The 23,102-nt window shown below is 24.3% G+C and overlaps 6 protein-coding genes across 6 annotated transcripts; all 6 read left to right on the forward strand.

Annotated features, from left to right (window-relative positions):
* Positions 1–2,708: 2,708 nt before the first annotated feature.
* OCT59_009732 (uncharacterized protein) lies at positions 2,709–2,915 on the forward strand (the record flags this gene model as incomplete). The annotated part of the gene is made up of 1 exon (XM_066132556.1): positions 2,709–2,915. One exon carries the CDS (start codon positions 2,709–2,711, stop codon positions 2,913–2,915), a length of 207 nt encoding a protein of 68 aa, XP_066000191.1.
* A 2,387-nt stretch (positions 2,916–5,302) lies between these two features.
* OCT59_009733 (uncharacterized protein) lies at positions 5,303–6,225 on the forward strand (the record flags this gene model as incomplete). Its single annotated transcript, XM_066132557.1, has 8 exons — positions 5,303–5,399; positions 5,478–5,489; positions 5,574–5,615; positions 5,688–5,756; positions 5,823–5,876; positions 5,951–5,986; positions 6,055–6,123; positions 6,215–6,225. 8 exons carry the CDS (start codon positions 5,303–5,305, stop codon positions 6,223–6,225), a joined length of 390 nt encoding a protein of 129 aa, XP_066000192.1.
* A 2,361-nt stretch (positions 6,226–8,586) lies between these two features.
* Positions 8,587–9,969, forward strand: OCT59_009734 (uncharacterized protein; the record flags this gene model as incomplete). Its single annotated transcript, XM_025332732.2, has 4 exons — positions 8,587–8,776; positions 8,917–8,931; positions 9,014–9,858; positions 9,928–9,969. 4 exons carry the CDS (start codon positions 8,587–8,589, stop codon positions 9,967–9,969), a joined length of 1,092 nt encoding a protein of 363 aa, XP_025168018.1.
* An 899-nt stretch (positions 9,970–10,868) lies between these two features.
* OCT59_009735 (uncharacterized protein) lies at positions 10,869–13,393 on the forward strand (the record flags this gene model as incomplete). Its single annotated transcript, XM_025321758.2, has 6 exons — positions 10,869–11,397; positions 11,474–11,814; positions 11,895–12,075; positions 12,140–12,193; positions 12,259–13,176; positions 13,260–13,393. 6 exons carry the CDS (start codon positions 10,869–10,871, stop codon positions 13,391–13,393), a joined length of 2,157 nt encoding a protein of 718 aa, XP_025168020.2.
* A 2,007-nt stretch (positions 13,394–15,400) lies between these two features.
* On the forward strand, positions 15,401–17,610 carry OCT59_009736 (uncharacterized protein; the record flags this gene model as incomplete). Its single annotated transcript, XM_025330830.2, has 5 exons — positions 15,401–15,657; positions 15,746–16,821; positions 16,903–17,094; positions 17,188–17,382; positions 17,489–17,610. 5 exons carry the CDS (start codon positions 15,401–15,403, stop codon positions 17,608–17,610), a joined length of 1,842 nt encoding a protein of 613 aa, XP_025168021.2.
* Positions 17,611–20,489: 2,879 nt separating this feature from the next.
* Positions 20,490–22,019, forward strand: OCT59_009737 (uncharacterized protein; the record flags this gene model as incomplete). Its single annotated transcript, XM_025332733.2, has 1 exon — positions 20,490–22,019. The coding sequence occupies one exon, from the start codon at positions 20,490–20,492 to the stop codon at positions 22,017–22,019; it is 1,530 nt and encodes a 509-aa protein (XP_025168022.1).
* Positions 22,020–23,102: the final 1,083 nt, after the last annotated feature.

Genomic DNA, 23,102 nt, shown 5'->3' on the forward strand with positions numbered 1-23,102 from the left:
CCGACTTATCTAATATCTACTATTGTTTTTTCCTGAAATTTTGAAACTGTATAAACACAACTTCTATTTATTTTTTATTTTATTTTTTTGGTTAAATTTTACATCAAGTTTTCTATTACTGTATGAGGCATACTAAACATTTAAAGTCATTAAACAACATAAAACACCGAAACACATATCATACAACACAATTGTATCACATATTCAAAGAGTTTCAGCGTCAGAAATTTTACATTGAAAAAGGTCAATATTGGATGATTCATTGTTATACTATAGTGATATTTGGATATTTTTAATTTTTACTGTATATACTGAAGAATTTAGAATATTATTCATACACAAATAAAAAAAACAAGAAAATTTGCAAGGCCCAACATATTTGGATAATAAATCAAATCTGTTTATATATATAATATAATATACTAGGTAATGGCAACCGTTTAAGTATTTTTTTTTCACAGCCAATCATCATATTGCATAAGTCCCACGCTAAATTACACAAACCTGAAAATAAAACTTCAAAGAAACAATCATCTAGTTATTACTAATCACTGTTCTATAGAATTCAGTTAATAAAGTAGTAGCTGGAAATAATGAAATACTATATTAATTATTTTTTTAATTTTTTATTAGCATTCTAAGCATAGTTTTAAACTTACAGTTGTGTCCGTATGATACATTTATAAAGTTATCACATGGATTTTATTAACATTAATACATTGTTATACAATAATTATGCTAATCTAAACATTTATTTATTCTCTAAATTATTTACATTACAAGTTGCCAATTAAATTGCGTTGTCGATATTGCGATCCTTTTTTTTTTTAACTAACAATCATATAATTTTCATTTGATGGATGTATGACAATCATCCACTTGTTTCATCCATATAATCTGTTTTGATTTTTAAAATTTTTTATTATTTGTAATTATTTTATATTATATAAATAAAAATGTTCCCAAAAATAGCCTTCCTGCCGAGTTTTGACAATTTTTACTGAGGTAATAACTTAAATGACGCAATATCATCTGATATATGACTATTTTAGCGAATTATAAAATTATGAAATAATATCTTCCGCAAATGATATTTAACTAACCTCATTCTATTTAGTGGTGCTCTTATGATTTAATTGTATTATTTCATTAATTAAAACAACTCACATCGTAGTATACTGTATAAGCGTAACATTCGTAACAAGATGATTGTTTCTGATCATGTGATATTATGATCTCTGCAATGCAGATAATTAAAGTTAAATATTTTGCGGGAATAAATTAAATATATTAAAATAGATTTCATGACATAATAGTATATAATGACGAGCAGTCTTTAAAGGTTATAATGTAAAAAATAGAATTTTAAGGAAATCAGAATTTTTTACAAATAAGGCAAAAGAAATTATTAAAATACATTGTAAATAACGATGTTGTAAAAGGACATTTTTATTTATACTGCGGATTTTAAAAACTTACACGATGTTAAAAAATTGAGTTTGCTATACAGTATTTTTTTAATCCTTTATTATTTCGAATCATTGATAAAATATATTCAGCTTTTTCTAAAAAAAAAATAATCAATTAATAAAAGAATTTTTAAAGGAACTAATCATTATCATCGTGATAATCGTTAGAAATCGAATAATTAAAATAAGGAATCATAAAGTACTACATATACTATATATAATATAATAAACCCAAGTATTTTTATTAAATCATTTCAGGAATATTTTGAACATTTGATTTTATTAAAGTGAATAAATCGCATTAAGTATTTTTTCCTTTACTGTGATACTTTTAAACTAAATTTAAACTCGCGTTCTTTGAAGTTATACTATGTCAATAATAATGCCGTAATCAATTTTTAATGATTAGCAAAGTTCTTCCATATTTGAATTGTATCAAACTTTTACTGTATTCAAAGTGTAATGATTAAAATTCAAAACTTTTATATGTATTTAAGTGAAAAGATACAATCATTTAGTTACCAGCGAATGTTCGTTCTATGACCAAATTTCTGCGTAGTTCACTTTGACGAGGTTATATTTGCAATGAAAATATGAAATTAATGTTTAAGTTTATTAAAATTAACTATTTCTAAAATGTTTAACATTACATAGAAACTTTTTTATAATAAATCACCATTAACCAGATTCAAAAGGAATATTCGTCTTAAGCTTCTCTTAAATTTAATACTTATATGACCATAAAATTATATTTAATAGATTTGAGAAATAATTAAATAGTCGAATTTAGAGATTCCAAATTGGTGATTTATCTGGAATTCCTTGAATCCTTAAATTAAACTTTATTAAGCTTTTTTTTACATCTAAATTATTTATTTATTTCTAGTTGTAATGTTTTTATTTTTTATTTATTTATTTCTTTTTTGTAGATTTTTTTTTATCAAAATACAATTTTACTTTGCATAGATTTTGCTAACTAAATTAAGTAATGTTAATTATTTTTTTTATTTATTATTCAATTTAATTAAACCAAAAAAAAAAGATATAAATTCTAATCTTGTGTTATAATGATCAAAAATTTAAAAAAAATATTTTTTCAAAAAAAAATACTAATTTCTCTTCTTATATGACTTTCTTATAGTGTTTAGCGTTATCATTAGATAAATTTGCTTTAATGATATTATAAATAAAATAAATATTTTGTTGAATGATGAGGATGTAAAGAAAAATGTAGAAAGAATGAAATATTTAGCAAAAATTAATAGTAAAAGAAAATATAGAGCTGCGGATTTAATTGAATACGTTTTACTTCGTAATGATCTTAATAAAGGTTCCGATCAAGAATTAAAGGAATTTATTCCTGCTGATACAAGAATGGGATTTATAAGAGGAAATAATTATGATGTTTATGTAACTATATTATTTATCATTCTTGGAATTATTTGATTGATTACATTTAAATTAATTACGTTCATTATAAGGATAATTTTTCCTTATTCTGATCAAAATCAAAAAGAGATTAATTTTTAAAAAAATCTTCTTATATATTATTATCATTATTTTTTAATATACTTTATGTATTATCATTATCAATTTTTTTTAAAAAAAAAATAAAATGATGACGTCTTTAATAAAATCAGCAGATCTAGCAATAATGCAAAATCACGTGATACGTTCGATAGTTATTTTTCAAAAAATTTATAGTTAGCAAGTAAAAATATTTTGAGAAAGAAAAAACTCTTTCCCAAAAATATTGGACCAATTTTTTTTATAAAAGCACCGTGACGTTGGACGTTTATTTTCATATAAATATAACAAAAAAAAGTTCTTTTTCTAATAAACTTTGAAAGAGTTTTTACCAGAAATGAAAATAATACAACATAAAAAAGCCAAATAAATTATTGGAATGTAATTACTTCATTCTTTGATATATTTCGTATTTTTTTTTTATCATATCTGTTATTTTATTTTTGTAAATTTTTCTATATAACGAAAAAAAAATGTGTCTGACGTTTAGACTTTAGAATAGTCTCCATATAAATAATTTGGATTGTGTAACATGAAAACCCATGACATACCCATTACACTAAAATTTTTTTTAAGTAAGATACTACAAATTAATAGTCCATTGAATAACAATCATTGATTTTTGTTGATCAAATTATTTGAATATTAATAAGGATACTATCTATTCATTAAGTATGACAATCAAATTTGTTAAACACAAATTATATTCCGAAAAAAAATAAAAATAAAAATAAAAAAATAAAAAAACGTAAAATTATTGATCATACTAATTACTAAATATGTAAATGGTTAGTAATATTTTTCTTTTTTTGGTGAGGCGTAAAATATTACGCCAAAATTTATGTGGGACATGAAATTTGATCAACAATTTGCATTTTACTAATTTATAAAGTGAATGAACTTAAAATAATTCATTCATTCTTTCTTTCTTATTGATTACATTATGTCCACCCTTCGATATGAATTAATTAATGCAACAATGAATAGAGCAATATCATTAACAGATACTAATATTTACAATGATATACACAAACGTTTTGAATTTCAAAAACAAACAGTCCTTGCTGGTAAAATTCTTACAAAGGATGAAAAAACTTATGCAATAAGAGAAATAACTAAAGATTATGATCGAAATAAAGTTAATTATAATTCAGGAACAAAAAGAATTTGTGAAAATTGTAAGCAAGAATGTTTAGCCACATTATATTGTGAATATTGTGTTCGAAATTATTTAAAAGAAGATTTTTCAAATTGGACATCTGGAAATGATGTTATTGATAATTTAATACAGAAATGTCAAATGGAATCACTTGAACCAGCGAATATAGTTGAATGGATCCCATATAGTAATTTAGAAAATATTAAATATTTAACAAAAGGTGGATTTTCTGAAATTTATACAGCAAATTGGATTGGTGGACGATATGATGAATGGGATTCTGAAAAAAAACAATTAAAAAGATTTGGAAATCTCAAAGTAATATTAAAAAAATTAGAAAATGTTGAAAGTGCAAATCAAAGTTGGTTTGAAGAGGTTTGTATTATTGTATTCTATATTTTATAAAATTGTTGTAATTTTTGTATTAGCACTAGTATTTTTACAAATTATTGTCTTTTAGGCTAAATCACATTTAACTATAAGTAATAAAAGGGCGGAGGTTGTTCGATGTTATGGTTTAACACAAAATCCATCAAATGGAAATTATATGCTCGTAATGTATAAAATGGATATAGATTTAAGAAAATATTTACAACAAAATCATAATCAACTTACATGGAAAGATAGAATGAAAATTATTGATGAAATAACTCGTGCACTTTATTGGATTCATAAAGAGAAAGCAGTGCATAGAGATTTACATTCTGGAAATATATTATATTCACAATATAATGATTACTGGTATATTAGTGATCTTGGATTTTGTGGACCTGCTGATAAATCTTCAACAAGTATATATGGAAATCTTCCTTACATAGCACCCGAAGTTATTGTTGGAAGAGAATATACTTTTGCATCTGATATTTATAGTATTGCAATTCTTATGTGGGAAATTTCATCTGGACAACCACCATTTATAAATTATGAACATGAAAATGATATTGTAATGAATATTATTAACGGTATAAGACCAAAAATTGTGCCAGGAACTCCATTAGAATATAAAAATTTAATGAAAGAATGTTGGGATGCTGATCCATTAAAAAGACCCAATATTTCTGCACTTAGGAGAAGAATAATAAGAATTCATTTATATTATCAAAATATGTCAGATGAATTATTTAAATCAGAAATGGATAATTTAGAAATGAATAAAGTAGAAGAAAATTATACGAGCAGCAGTTTATTTACAAGTAAAATTCACAACTTTGGAAATCTACCTGAACCAAGAAATGCAACAGAAGGTATAAGTGTATAATATTTTATTAATAAATATATTTATTTTAAAATACATTATTAATGTTATCTTTTTATCATAATAGAAGAACAAGAAGGTATAACTGTATAAATAATTTCTACCATTTTTTGTTACTATAATAATTTATTTTTAAATACTTTATTTATTTTGCTTCTAATAGCGTTTCATAGTAAATCATATGATTTTAACATTCCTAACAATAGTAAGTATTTAATAACATTATAGCGTTTAATTATCATATAATGATGTTTAATAATCAATTTTTTTATTTTAGTTAACGACTTTAATAAATCAAATGAACAGAATAGTAGCAAATCATCAAAAGTAATTACTATTTTTAGAGGTAATGTGTTTTAATTATGTTCAAATCAAGATTGATTTATATATTAAATCTATAATTTAATTTTAGATAGTAATAAAAAATTATCTAAATTATTTAAAAAGTTGCAAATAAAGTCAAATAGTAAGTAAATTACTAACGAATTAAATTACCATATCAATTAAATTTATTTAACGCGACTTTTATTTAAAATTTAGATGATGAAAAGAAAATAACTCAGCAACATGTCGATGGTAGGTGAAAATTTTACGTAATAACAAACGATTTTTATACTACTTTAAGTATGTTCATGTTCTTATAGATGATGACGAAGCATATAATAATCCAAATCTTCATTCAGAAGAACAAGATGAACTGGAAATTCCTGATGGTAAGCTCTTAAAATAAACTAGTAGAAATGATAAATTTCTTTATAGTAAAGCAAACAATTAATCTATAATTAATTTATTTTTTATCTTTAGATGGATTTTAAATTGTCTTTTGATAAATCAAATTAACAATATTTTTTTTTATATTTTAAATTATTATCACTTATTTATCTTGGATTATTTAAACACTAAGACTAGAGTAGTAAATGTTTTACAAAATTCTTAGTTTGTAGTTTAAATAATTTTAATAAATTTATTCAAATTATTTGTATAAATACCATACTATATTGATTTAATGAATTAGTATACCATTTAAATTATTCAAATTTTTTAATGTTGTTCTATTATAATAAGAAAAAATTAACATTTCGATAGTAGTAGCTAAATTTTAGATTCGAGTATTCAATAAAATTTATTTTTTTAAAAAAAAAATAAAAAAATAAATATTAATAAGCAATGCTTTTAATTACAGAATTATTGAACGTTCTCTAATATTATTACAATTTATTACAATTTATTCGCGATACCACAGCCATAAAAAAAATTCTGGAACGTACGTTTCAATACCTTTGGTAGCATTTCGATTCATAAATTTTTGATTAAGTTTGGACATAATATTACTGACGGCAAGAATGGCGAGAGAAAATATACATATCATTCGTCCTATAAAAACGAAATGTGTTATATTTATTTTAAATTCGTGCTCATGTGTAATAAGTGTCTAAAAAAGCACCATTTTGTTTAAATTTTATTTTTTTGTAATAATACACAAATCGGATCAAATGGTGCTTTTTTAGACATTTATTACACATGAGCACAAATATAAAACAAATTCAACACATGTATGATAGTCAAACATATTTTTTATAAACAAAAAATAAATCTTTGTTATTTATTGCCATTTTCAAAAATCTGATTTGCGATGATATCATGTGATTTTGTATTGAAAATTGTAATCACCTTTTTTACACGAATTTTTAGTGAATCATTTAATTCAAAATATAAATGGTACCCTACTTGGATTTTTAATGTCGTATTGTATTTATATTATTATTATAGTTATTTGAGCAAAAATTGGAATGAATCACCATTTTATGAATTTTTAATATTTTTATATGTTTTTTTTTTTTGATGAATCAAAAATTCTACACTTAAGTGAATTTTTTTGTATTAGTATTTATTATGATTATTTATAATAAATATAAAGATTATTAAATAAGTGAATCACCATTTTCATGAATTGTTAATATTTTAATATATATTTTTTTGATAAATTATGTTTTATATACAGTAAATTTTTTGTACTAGTACAATTTATTATGGTTATTATAATAAATATAAAATTAAATAAGTAAATCACCATTCTCATGAATTTTTAATATTTTATATTAGATTTTTTGATGAAACATCAAATTTTATCCATAATAAACATCATAATAGCATTTTTAACATAAGCTTTATACAAAAATTTTGTATCTTTATATTAGCATTATTTATTAACTGCTATTTAAATAATCATAATAAATTATGCTAATACAAAACATTCACATAAAAATTTTTACTTAATTAACCATAATAATGATGTAATTACGATAATAAATTTGATTCTCTTATATAATATATTGTTAAAATTCACCATTTATGTCTTAAATTTAATGATTCACAAAAACAACCTGGTATAAAAATATTAAAAATTCGTGTAAAGAGATGATTCATATTATATTCAATACGAAAAATCACAAAATCAGGTTTTGTTGAAAATGGCAATAAAAGAAATGACTTTACATTGAAAGTTATCTGATAATTGTTAATATAAAATAGTATTAGAATTTTTATTAAATTAGACAAATTTCTTTAATATACTTAATAATTTTTTTTTTATTTAATAAATTGATAATTTTTTTTGTAAACCTAATGCATTTTTAATAATAAATAATTATCTAAATTCTTTTTTTTTTATTAAAGGAATAATTATCCAAGATCTTTTTTTTTTACAGTTATGAAAGGAATTTTTTTTTGAAGATTTATCAATGGCTTAGTACATTATATGATTGAAACCTAAAATCTTTTCAATCATAGAGTATTTATATTAATTCTATTATTTGTTATTGATATAGATACTGTCAAAAAATGCAAGATAAATTTAATAAATTAATAAAACTTCTAATCATTATAAAATTTACTATTCATTAATATTTAAAATTCCCTAATATGTTTAATGTTTACTTGTTATATTATCTATAATAATTTAGCTCAGTAGTATATAAATAATCTTTATTTAAATATTGATCATAAGGAAGCATGATTGTTGTAATCTGGAGTGACAGATATCTGTATTAAGTCAATTGCGTAACTGATCAACTGATGAGTCAGATCAATCTGTGCGACAATCGATTTCTCTTATAATCCCGTTTCTGCGTTCTTTGGATTGTACAATTTGTCTTACTAATTTCCTAAAAACAGAAATGTCCGCTGTCTATCAAGAGATAAAACGTCTCACTCAAGAGCTACCTAAAGAGAATTTTACTAAAATAATTGCTCACATTAGTAAGGATGTTGACCTAACAAATCAAATGAAAGATGCCCTGGATCTCTTTGATGCGGATAAAGAGAAACGTAATTATCTGATAACTTTTTTGAACTCTATTGGAGCTGGTATGTTTTCATATAAAGCGTAAGCTTAAATTTTCGTCCGTCATATTCGCCAATAATACTGAATACTTACTTATTCTTGTGCTTTCTTTCCTGCTTCTTATCGTCAAACCCGCCCAAAAAACACATTCGCGTTATCGTAGAGCAACCTGTTGCTGGTAAGTGAGTCGTAATAAATTTGGTCAACCCTATCTTTCACAATTATAATTTATACTAAGGGTTCTTTTCCTTTCTATGTAGCTGGCACAAGATCCTTAGACCAAGTTTATTTTTTCATAGACAATTCTAATGTTACGATGGAAGGCGGGTACTTCATACGCAGTCAAAAACCAGGTTGCTTTTTGAGTAGTAATAATAAAATAATCTTCGATTATGGACTATTGTTTAAGAAAATTAGGGGTAACCGTGAATTAGGTGGTAACCCAATTATTGTTGGCTCTGAGATTTCGCCTAATGATTCAATCTATAATCAAGGCTACGATGTTAAAGTCTTTAAACGCAATTGCAAGGGAAAAGAAGAGGGGGTAGATAATTTCATCACGCTTAAAATGACAACAACGTTTTGTGACGAAAAAAGGCCCAGCACGTTAATTTTGATTGCTGGAGACGGTGATTACTTTGAAACATTGTTAGAAGCTATAAAGCGCAAATGGAAGGTCGAAGTATGGTTCTGGAGTGGTATTTTGAATTGTTTTAATAATCATGAACCAACTAAGCTTTGCAAAAAGCATTTGTTTCCGATAATTGTATCTGATGATTTAAAGCTTTCTTTCCCCACCACAGGGACATCAGATAAAATCAAGTACGAAGCTAAAATTCATTACACTCAACTCGAAACATGTTATAAATTTTTTATCTATATCAATGGAAATCCATATAATGGAATGGAAAGTCTTGAGATTACAAGTTGCACTATGATCGAAAATAGAGAAATTATGGAATGGCTCGCAAAGCTAAATTTATTTAGCTGGATTAACCGGGAAAATGATTCAATATTTTTATATTTTAACAATAAAGCAGAATTGAAAACCGCAAAGGAGTGGATCATGAAAGAACACAAGGAAATAGTCATTTGGGAAAAGACGGTAAGCAATTTTAATAATAATATTCAGTTTTTCCTTATGTTTGAATGATAAATTTGGGTTATTATTTAGGTACAGAGAAGAAAGCCAAGTCGATTTTACAAACGTAATTAGGAGTTGGCCACTGTAACAAATCTTTGCCTTATTCTGATGTCTGCGCAAAACGTAGATAAAATTCGTGACAGTGAAGAATAATGTCTCAAAGGAGGCAATATTACTTTGCACATCTTGGGCATTATATTTACTACTTGCAGTAATTACATAATAAACTACATTTAAAGAATAATTGCTATTTCAATAGTGTAGGAATCACTTATAACATGTATGATAGTTGATCTTGTCGTAAAAATAATAAAAATCAAGTTTGCTTATATTTTGTGATTAATCTTTTTTAACTGTGTATACATGAACATGTGTTATGTGAGATTATAACTGTGCAATGGAAAGATAATCTTCATGTAAGTATAATGAAAAAGGGCGTTCACCTGAAATGCGCAATACGATATCGAAAAAATTCTTGTCGAATGAATAGGGACTAAGCGACGTAAGATCTGCATATATATACAGTATATCGCATTAATTTTTTATTTCAGTCACCGGTGATCATCACGCACCTTCGGTGATAGTTGGAAAAATTCTTGTAATATTATTATATTTTATTATTAATTAATAAAATTTTAAAAAACACCTATTCATATACTAATCTATATTAAATTAAAATACTATGTTTGTAATTATTTTATTTATTTTCATTTATTTATTATTTGATTTTAAATAAAAAAAAAAAAAAGAATTAAAGACAAATTGGTTATTACGTAAATTCGGTAATCTTCAAGCTAAATTTATATTTTGATTACGTACTATATTGGATAGTGATTTTCATGTGATGTATGTTACATTTACAGAATTTGTGAAACCATTTTTTAGTATAAAGTTGTCGCTCACGCTAAAAAAAGCTTTAAATAAAAAAAAAAAAAACTTGTTAAATTTAAAGCAATTTAAGCAATAACATCATGAGTCAACATGAAGTTGTCGAAAAACTTGAAACTGGTTTCAAAAAATTTAATGATAAATTTACAAATTTATTAGAAGAAAATCAAAGAATTAAACAACACAATAAAAATCTTCAAGAAAAAAATCAAGAAATTTCACGTACCAATTTAGAATTAAATGAAAAAAATCAAGAAATTTCACGTACCAATTTAGAATTAAATAAAAAATATCAGGAAATTTCACGTAATAACTCAAAATTAATTGAGGAAAATGAAAAAATTTTACGTATTAATAATGATTTAAAAGAAAAATTTCAAAATATAAATGAACAATTTGAAAAACTTCAAAAAGATTTAAATTTAGAAAAACAAAAAAATAAAGAAATTCAACGACTTGAAGTAATTTCTCAAAATTTAGAAAAAAATTTAAAAATATTGGAAGTTGACGAAATTGATATTAATACTATCAATGCTTTTAAAGAAAATAATGAACAAAAAAATTGTAATATTAACAATAATTCAACAACCTTCGCTTCAAATTGTAGTAAAGGTATGTGAACTTTTTTAAAGATTTTATTAATAATGATTATTAAACGAAACTAAATCGATTTCATACACTTTTAAAGATATTAGAATTGTGGTCGGATTAGATTTTGGAGTAACATATTCTGGATTCTCTTATTGTCATGTTAATAATCAAAATATATGTACAAATTGTGAATGGCCTGGGGAAACTAGTTCATCAAAAACAAATACAGTTCTTCAATATGATGATGAATATATTAATGTGTTGTGCTGGGGTGCTGAAGCTTTAAGAGTAAGACCAAAACGAAAAAATAGAAAACAAAATAGTAAACCCGTTGAATTGTTCAAATTATACCTGGGTGACTTGCCAGATAACTTAAAACCAAAACTTCCAATTGATTACAAAAAGGCTATTACTGATTATCTTAGAGAAATCGGAAAGGTATGAATTATAATTCCAAATTTCCAATATTATTTTAATTTTAATTTTAAATTTCTACATATTTTAATAATAATTTTTAGTTAATTAAAGAAAATATTAGTCGCAATTGGCAAGGAATTGACTACTTTAAAAATGTATTGTTAGTACTTACAATTCCTGCAGAATATTCAGAAACAGACAAGGTTATTATGAGACAATGTGTATATAATGCGAACCTCATTGAAGATATATACTCAGGAAAACTACAATTTGCTACAGAATGTAAGTTTGACTTTAGAAATAAGGCCTTTATTACTTAATCCGATTAATTTTTCTTTATTTACAGCCGAAGCTACTGCAATATATTGTTTGAAAGATTATTTTAAATGTGGAATAGGAGGCAAGTTTTAATTATTAATTATTTTAATTTAAAGAATATTAGAATAATATTCATTTATATTTTAGAGACATTTATGTTTGTTGACTGTGGTAAATGCACTACAGATTTGACTACTCGTAAGTTACTAGTTGAAAATCGTTTAGATAAAGTTACAGCACGCATTAGAGACTTCTGTGGAAGTAAATTGATTAATGAAGAATTTATTAAATTTTTACGTGAAAGACTTGGAACTTGTGCCATAGATCTATTGAAAGAAAATAATTATAAACAATTACAATACATGGTCAAAAATTTCTATCAACATATAAGTATTTTTACAGGCGATGATAAGGCGTTTCAATATGAACTAGACATTGAAGTAGCTCCAATTTTGCTACAGTATGTCAGTGAAGAAATTAAGGAAACCATGGAAGAAATTGACTGGGTAATTGAAATTAAATATAATGACATAAAAAAAATATTTGATCCAGTTGTTGATAGAATTATTCGTTTAATACATATACAACTTTTAAATAATAAAGAAAATTGTTCAACAATATTTTTAACTGGGGATTTTTGTGTAAACAAATATTTACAAAATAGAATAAAAAATGAATTTAGTCATCAAGTGAAAGATATTTTAGTTCCTGCTTTACCGGAAGCAGCAGTTGCACGTGGAGCTGTAATTTATGGATTATCAACTATGTACGATAGGTTAAAATGTGTTATTTCTTCGAGACTCCTTAAATATACTTATGGAGTTCAATATTACTGGAAAAGTAGTGATGATCTTACTCATGATGGAAAAAATTGTAAATTTAAGACTTTAGTCAAACGGGACACTGAAATTACACCTGATCAAACTTTTTCCTTCAATTTTAAACCTGAATCTAAGCAGATAAGTGAAAGTTTTGCAATTTACTATACACAAAAGCACAATATAGAAGGGTACTGTGATGAACCAGGAGTAAACAGACTTGGGATATTAAATATTGACCTTTCAGGTAAATTTACAATTAATTTTTTCAATAATATATTCAGTGAAAATTGTATAATTTATAATTAACTTTTTTGTAATCATTATTAGACGTACAACTTGATTGTAGAAGTATTATTTTCGGACTAACCTTTGGTAAAGATGAAATTATTGCTCTTGCAAGGAATGAACTTAATAGACAAGAACATATGGCTACTTTTTGTTATCCAGATGATGATTTTTAATTTTACTGTATAAATAATTCAATTATTTCATATTTGGCTATAAGATAATTTTTATTATAAATAAGTTTTCGATTAGAATAGTACTTATAATTGGTTTATCAAATATTTAAGTTACACATATATAATATATATATACACAATGTATCTGGTATTATGAATTATTTAAAAAAAAAGTATTTGAATTCTCAATATAATCTCAATAGTTATTATGGCGTGATATAATTTGTTTTCAGAAATATTTTATACTGTATATCATATGTTTATTTTTGTATTTCCAAGAAGATATATATTGATTAGAAATATCTTTAAATTTATTTCCCTGTTTATATACAAGGTCCTAAATTACATAAAACAAACTGATTAGTATGATATATATACAGGTTTTAATTACAGTAACAAGAGATCAGCACTCTCTTTCAGGCCGGAGTTACCGTGGCATTATCCAAAAGAAGGAAAGATTTTTATTTATACTTTACGTAATTAACTTTTATGGTTAAAACCACCTTTAGTAATTAATAATGCACGTATATTACGTAGAGGCCGATTTTAATCAATCAATCAATCATCACAATTATTTCCGGATTTATTTAATATATTGGATAAAACCATTAAAATAATTGATAATAAAAAAAGTTATAATTAAATGGTGGCTCTTTTTTTAAAAGTCCAATGTCAAGAAAATATTAATTCATAACGACCTTTAAAGTTTGTATAATTTTTTTATCACATTTCCGTAAATCGATTACCAAATTAATAAATAAGCGTTTCGGTGTTTTTTCATATAATATTATTAAAAAAAATGCCAGAACGTTTTCTTTACAATTACTTAGTAAAAAAAAAACGTCTCGAAGTTTTCTTTTTACTTTAGACGGGTCACCCGAATTGACCCGTTCGATCGGAACACTGGGCTGGGGCGAAAGACCATCTACTACTATAATGCGTGAATTTAGTGAGAGTGCACTTAGATAGAGAAATGATAAAAATACTTCGCTCTAAGAGTAAAACTTCACCACGCGATCGGTGACAAATAATTGGAGTGTGAAAAAAATATTTTTCATCACTAAAAAAAAGGCATCCTTAATGTAAAGTGGGGTAGACCTTTATCGTAAACTGAGTGTACGATAAGATTAATATGTATAAATATTTTTCTTTCAATTCTTTACGTTCTTTAATATTTTTCACGCTTTTTGCTCACTTTGCTGTAAATTTCTTCTTGAAAGGTATATTATTTCTTCTCTGTTATGAAATTAATTATTGTAATTTATTTTATTTATTTATTTTATGATTAACTGAAATATTTTTGTTTTTATTGAAAAACTTTAAAGGTGAAGAAGTGTCTTAATAAAAATTTAACTAACTTAGCTTATAAAATCTTGAAGCTTGCATAGATTTATTAGTTTGCGTTTTAATAGTAAAAGATACAAATATATATTTTGCATAGTATTTATTATACCGTGTAGCTTAAATTTTGAAGAAAACGTGTTTATTTATTATTTTTAAACATTAAAATTTTTATTATACACGTATTTTTGTAAGAATTTTTCAAACAATATTTTTCGCTATTTTTTTTTTTAGTAAAATAAGAATTTTCTTTTAACTTTTAAAAAATCTTACTCGGTATAATGGTGATAATGTAAAAAATTTTTTTTTGAGATTTAACAAAAACTGACCCGATCGGGATATGAGAATAGAAAAATTAAGTTTGTATGACCTTAATAATAATTTATTTAATTTCTAATGTGTTTTTTTCAAATAGATGGCTTAAAAAGTTGTAACGTAGGTTTTCGTTAAATAATTGTTTTAACTAGTTTAAATTCGGCTAGGATTTTGATCTTGATAAGTTTTTCTGCAGAGAATAACAGTAGCACAATAAACAATGCGATGAACGTTAAAATTTACTGCGTCATTGCAAATTTGTGAAACCACGATCCAGTATTTAAGGAATCATTTTTTTTAAATCAGTTTTCTTTTTTTAATCAGATTTTTTTTCTAAAAAAAAAAATTATAATGGATGATAATGTATTTTTACCGAAATTATCACAAAATTTACTCAAAAGTTTGGACGATGATGAGTATTATGATATTACTATCGAAGTTGGTAATGACCCTTACGTAAAAATATTCCGCGCTCATATGGTAATTCTAAACTACCGTTCTACTTATTTACGAAGAATTTTATCAACAAATAAAAAGAAAAATGATGGAAATTTGGTGCAAATTAAATTACCAAATATTTTACCGGAAATTTTTCAAATAATTTTAAGGTGTGTAGTAATTAATACAATAAATAAGTTATTATTTTACAAAAATATGTAAATAATTTTTAATTTATATAAAATGTTTTTGTTTCAGATATATTTACGGAGGAAGGCTTTCTTTGGATAGATGTGACATTTCGGATATAATTAAGATTTTGATTGCTGCTAATGAACTTAATCTTCAAGAATTAGTTAATTATTTACAACTTTATATAATCGAGAATCATAAAAAATGGATGGAACAAAGTTTTAATCTCGTATATCAAACAAGTTTAGAAAATGATTCTTTCTTGGAACTTCAAAAATATTGCACCGACTTAATTTCAAAAAGGCCTGATAAGATACTTAAATCAATTAGTTTCTCTTCAATTACGGAAAAATTATTAGTCTCAATCATCCAAAGCAATAATCTTCATCATATAAGCGAAATTCAAGTTTGGAAATATGTGATTAAATGGGGGCTTGCTCAGAATCCCGAACTTCCTTCTGATCCTGCAACCTTTTCAAAAGAAGATTTCAATGTATTAAAGAATACTTTACAACAGCTCATTCCTTTTATTAAGTTTAATAACTTAACTTCTAAAGAATTTTCTGAAAAAGTATTACCTTATAAGAAAATTTTGCCAAAGGAATTATACAAGGATTTATTGAAAATTTTTTTAAATTTAAATCCTGATGGCAGACCAAATGAAATTCAAAATATCAATTCAAAAATTATTACGTTCCAACATACTGAATTAATTTCAAAATGGATTGATAAATTAGATATTGCAGACAAGTCAACATCTTCATATGAATTCAAATTAATTCTTCGTGGATCTCGAGATGGATTTGAATCCGATATATTTCATGAGATTTGTGATAATCAATTATGCACTGTAACAATTATTAAAGTAAAGGGTAATAACCAAATTCTTGGAGGATATAATCCAATTAAATGGAAATCTGGTCGTGGTTATGGTGCTACTAAGGATAGCTTTATATTCTCTTTTAAGGATGGAGATGATATTAATGATCATATTTTAAGTCGTGTCATGAATGAAAATTGTGCTATATTTAACGACCGTACTTATGGACCATCATTTGGTGGCGCCGATCTTGTTTTACGGGGTAACAGTGGACATTGTATAAAGGATAGTTATGAAAAACAAATCAGATGTCCTTCTTCAGGTATGATTAGTAATTAATTACCTTTTATATGTAAATAACTAAAAAATTTTTTTCATTATAATCTCTTTATAATTTTTGTAGAATCTGTTTTACATTATGGCGCAACGTGTGACTGCTGTAACTATACTATCCGTGGAATGGGATGGGAGTGTACAACCTGTGAAGATTATGATTTATGTCATGTTTGTAAACCCAAATCATATATTCATCATCATCCGAATGATCATGTGTTCGAACTTATATCACATTCAGAATCTTCTGATTGTGCTCCTCGTATGTACTATCATATTTTTTTTTTTAATATAGCATTTTGTAATACCAAAATTTTTCTAAAAATTAATTATTATTTATTATAATACACCATAGAATTTGCTGAACATGACGGTATAATGTGTAAGTGCTGCAACAAAACAATTCATGGAATGAGATGGAAGTGTACATTTTGTAATAATTATGATTTATGTCAAGATTGTAAATCCAAATCATCAAATATTCATGATCATCCAAATAATCATGCTTTTCAACCTATCGCATATCCAGAATTTGAATTTGATATCAGTGGTATGTTATAATCTTTTTGAATTATAATAACATTTGATATTTCGATTATACAAGATAATGTTTTATTAATTCCATATTTCATTATCATTGCAATATTAAATTTTAGAGCCAAATCCTACTATTTGTGACTATTGTGAATCAAGCTGCCTCCTTGCAATATGTCAAAAATGTGCTAATGGTGAATTTTGTGTAGAAGAATGCGAAATATTTCAAGTTATAAAAAGATAAATTATATTTAGAACTTGCTGTGTAAACCTCTGCAATTTGGATTAATAAGATTAATAAATAATAAAATGTACTGAAAAAATATAACGAACATTTTTTATAATAATGTCAAGGTTACGACTTAAAATATACATTAAAAGAAAAGAAAAGAAAAAGTTTATTTATATTATTTATTTCATGGGGAGTTGAAAGTAACGGGGGGTTTTTTTTTTTAAAAAAAATCATGATGTTCCCCTACCCATAAAATATAATGAGTAATCCCCTGTCACTCATTATGTGATTAACTATTTTAAACTAAAATTAGAGAAATCTATACTATACTGGTGAAGATCTCCGGTCATTTATAAACTCGGCCAATCACCTGCAATTTTCATAAATTAGTCAAATTATTGACACTTACAAGAAGGCATCGTAAGCGAAGAGAAAAAAGAAAGGTATTTGTGTATTACATTTCACGACCAGATAAATTATATTAATTTTGGGAATAGTGATTTCCGATATTGTCGTACAATTCGTATTATTAATTGCATAACATGTTTAATAGTTAGGCATAATAAGGTCAACGATTTACAATATATCATTCCGGTCAAAATAGTGTTTGCCATAGTCAAAAACCCGTCTTATTTGTTTTTACGTTTTACTTATTAAAACATATTTGTATTTTTCTCAAAACTTTCTGAACAACAGCCTTTCGAACTAGGAGAAACTTATTCTATACATAAATTTACATATTTATTTAGCTTCATTTTCAATTAAAAGTTTTTAAATCTTAAAAAAATTTCGGGTTAATATTATCATAATCAATAAGCTGATTAACTTTTTTCCTATAAAAAATTTATTCCGTGTTTTTTATTCCATATTCATTCTGCAAAATATTAACGGAATTTATAGTCCCAAAACATGGAAATTATCTGAGTTTGCTCTTAGATTTTTAGTTATTTTCCCGTAAAATGTATCATATTCACGGAGTTTTTACGGATAAAATTTTTTAAATCCTCCTTGTTAAATATAATTAGAAATTTAATGCATTAAGTACAGTTGAATTATTTGAATAAGGTAGAAAACAATAAACCAATTATTATGTTTAAACATTATTATAATAATTGCAATTAATTATTTGTTATAATTTATATAATTTTAATATTAAAATTATAAATAAATTCTAATAGAATGATACATACTATGATACATATGATATTTTGATCATCATCAATTAAGAAATACCGGATAATGATTAATTGAGTAATTATTCAATTAACCTAATTATCGAATATATATATTTTTTGAATGAAAATTTCTTTTCTCTATAGTCTATAGGAATGATAATTATTACACTATTATTGAAAAGTTATAATTTGTTGTACTAAGTATTTTTTTTTTTCGAAGGATGAAGGAATTCAAGTCATATAATATTAGTCCATATCTCAAAGATTGAAATTGATAATTTTATAAAGGAAATTATTGATTATTTAATAATGATTTAGAAATAATAGAAAATAATGTTCTTTTGCAAATAAAGTTGCTTATAAATTTACTCATTATATATATAAAATTTCCATATATTAATTTTTAGATTGTTGAAAAATTTTTATTATTCATGAAAGACAATATATATATATATATATAGTTCAAAAACTGAATCAATAATATGAACAAATACGAAATGTGTTGGTATTGTCACAAATTTACGCAAATTAAGTTTATCAAATATGTCTAATTTTTCCATTATGTGATTTTAGATTAATTGTAATGCTGGATGTATAGATTCTACTAGTATCTATTAGGATATCAAAAACGGATCACGCAAGTAAATGACAGAAGGAGTTCAATAGTGTAGAAAATAATTTTTAACTAGGGGCTTACAGGGTAGTCAATTTTTCAACAATTGTACGCTTATTAAATAAGTTTAATAAAGAAGATTTAAAAAAGATTAATGGACTTGTTATTGCTAAACTCGGAATAAAGAATCAAATCATAACATAGGTTATTCTTGGTCAAAAAGGTTGTTGTTAAGATAGTTTTTGAGAAAACCCGCAAAATTTGTTTCAAAAATGTTTGATCACCCAGTTCATTTGTGCTCCGAAGATAATTTTTTTTCATACGCAGCCATACGCACGTGATCGGCAGTAAGTCTGGCCATATTTATAATTCCAGCCGGAATTAAAAATATATCCTAATATGGAAATTTATGTAGCACGCCCGTGATATATACATTACACTAATTTCCAAGTTAGGAAATATTTTAATTTCGGCCGGAATTATAAATTTTGCCAGAATTATTGTCAATCAGTTATGAATGATTGAATCACTACGTATGAAAAAATTCATCGAAGCAAAAATGAATTTGGTGGCTCAATATTTTTGCAATTAGATGCAATGAACAAAAAAGTAAAAGCAAAAATTTTAACTCTGTCAACTATAATTCTTGACGGAATTGAGTGATAAACGTGCTTGTAAGAATAAAAGTGTTACAAAATTTTCTTTTAGTTTAAGTTTTTATTTACTTTTTCAATTTTGTCTTGTTTGTTAAATCTTATGTATACTAACTATTACTGATAAATAAAAAAAAAATAAAATTGTTACAAAAATAAATAATAAGTAATATCCTGGCTAATTAGGAATAAGTAAAATTTTTACTTTAGAATCGGCCTATCAGCCGATCATTTATCCGTAAATTTTACTTATTCCTAATTTATTCAGGATATTATACTCTTACACAAAAAAAATATGTAAATCGTGACTTTATCAGTATTACAACTAGTATTACAACTAGTTATTTATGTTACACACAATAATTGTGCGACAATATCGGAAATCAAATTAATGTAATTTATCCGGTCGTGAAACACAATTACCTTACTTTTTTTTTCTCTTCGTTTAAAATGTCATGTTCGAAACTAATAAACTTACCTGAATTAACTTATGAAGTTATAAAATATTTTCAAAATGATTATTCAACCTTACATTCATGTGTTTTAGTTAACAGATTATGGTGTCGTTTAGCGATTCCATTATTATGGGAAAATCCATTTTCAATTCCTACTGGAAATTATAACTTTATTGAAATTTACCTACATAATTTAAATGGTGAATTAAAAACAAAATTTAATGAACATAAAATTAATGAAAATCTGTTACTTTCCAACACACTTTTCAATTATCCTAGTTTTATAAAATATTTGGATTTGTTGAAATTTTCTACTTCTGTTCGAAAGTGGTTTTATAATGCTAAAATTAAAAAATCAGAATTGGTAGAAGATATAGAAGATACTAAAAAACTAATTATTATATCATTATTAAAAATATTTATTGATAATGAAGTAAATTTACATACCCTTGAAATTAATATAAATAATTATATCACATATATTGAAGGTATTCTTGAGTTAACCTTACAAAATCCAAATTTCATTCGCAATATTAAAAATTTAAAAATTTCTATTTTAACGAGATTTAGGGATAATAGTTCACCAATTGACAATCTTGTATTACAAGTAATTAATTTACATCAAAATCTTAAAAAAGTTATATTAAGTTATTATAATCTCCCTTTTTATCAATCTTTATTATTATCAAATGATTATAATTGTTCAAATACTTTAAATATTATCACATTATACAATGTTAATTTTGAAGGTATAATTTATTTAAATAAAATTTTTGAACAATTAAACGTTTTAGAATCTGTTCATATCATTCATTGTCTTTCTTTAAATACTAGTTTTATTCAACAAATTCTTAATTTAACCAAACCATTTAAATTAAAATCTTTATTCATAAATGTATCATCAAACATTGATGAATCATTATTATTATTATTACAAAAATCTGGTGGTTATTTAAAAAATTTCAGTGTCGATCGTTTAACGTATTTCGAGAGCGAACTTGTACAACAAATACTTGCATTAGTTATAAAATGTTGTAAAAATATCGAATTTCTTGGTATTTATGGAATCACATATGAGAATGTTTATCCAGTACTCAATTTGATTGAAAATATAAAACAAAATCTTAGTTGTCTTTCTGTCAGCTGCGTATTAGATAATAGTACTAGTTCAATTTTATTACAAAATTTAGGACAAATTCTTCCTTCAAAATTAGAATATTTAGATTTGACTCTTGGTATTGAAATAAGTGATTTTAAAGTATTCCTAAAAAATACCCAAGGTACTTTTATTAAGAAATTGTTAATTAGAGATTCAATAAGGAAAGCTAATTATGATCTTTTACCTTATATAAAAAAAAATATAATGAAGGAGAAAAGAGTCAAGTATTTGAATTTTAGGAATTTTAATAAGGAATTGTTTGATTATAGAGATATAGTGAAGGAATTTAAGTCACATAATATTATAGTTCAAAAATACAATGATTTACACTTCGACATTTATCAATTTATGCGGAAACTTGATTAATTATTTAAAAATATTACATAAATAAAGCTTCTTTATATGTTTATTTATTCTAGTTTAATAAAAATATGATGTTCATATATTTATTATAGATTATTATAGGAAACATTAAAATAACCTTCCAAATAGGAAAAAAATATAATTTCTTTTGGTTTTTGGTTTTTTTTAAAAAAAAGATATTTAAAGTTTAGACGGTATTAATGCACAAGTTATTAAAATTTAAAGATTTCAATATTGCTTCATTTTAATAATTTTAAAACATCGTAACTTAAAAGATATTTAGCGTCAAAATTTGGAACAGAGTTTGCATATAAATTAAATAATATAGTATAAGTAAAAGTGATATTCTTTTTTGTTTTACTAAAAATTCATTTTATTTAAATTTTAAATCTATATTCTCTTATTTTCATGTAATTGTTTCATTAATTTAAAAGTAAATTTTACCTTTTAGATCACGTTACTTCTGATAACGGCGCTCTGCGGTCCATAAAATCAATATTTGTTAAAAAATCAAAAATCTTAAACCAAAAATGACTTTACAGTTTGAAAATCACTAAATATAAATATTATCTACTACATCTTTATCCTCATGATTTAAAATATTGTCATCATGAAAATCACAACAAATAAGAAAATAGATGATATATCATTCAAAACTGAATTCATTTTAGTTGCAATACAGAAATAAATTTATCCATAATTGCATTTTCACTTTTCTAAATCTATAAGTTTAATTAATTAAGATTACTATATTAATAAAGATACATATTAATTAAAATTTTCACTTACTCTAAAATTTAAATATATATTTAATATAAGGGAGCTTATAGATATTACGTAATTATCAAAGGGGGAGGGGTAACCAAAATCTTACGTTACACTTAATAAAATATATAATTTATAAATATTATAATTTGATTGGTTATTAAATCTGACAAGGGGGGGGAGGGGAGTAAGTTTATATTAAACTGAATATTACGTAATATATGTAACTCCCCTAATGTAAACTTTAGTTTTAATATATATAATAATAGAATTAAATAAATAACTTACTTCTTATAATTATAATAATATATAATAAAATTT

This window comes from Rhizophagus irregularis, chromosome 18, assembly GCF_026210795.1.
Source record: "Rhizophagus irregularis chromosome 18, complete sequence".
Lineage (NCBI taxonomy): Eukaryota > Fungi > Glomeromycota > Glomeromycetes > Glomerales > Glomeraceae > Rhizophagus > Rhizophagus irregularis.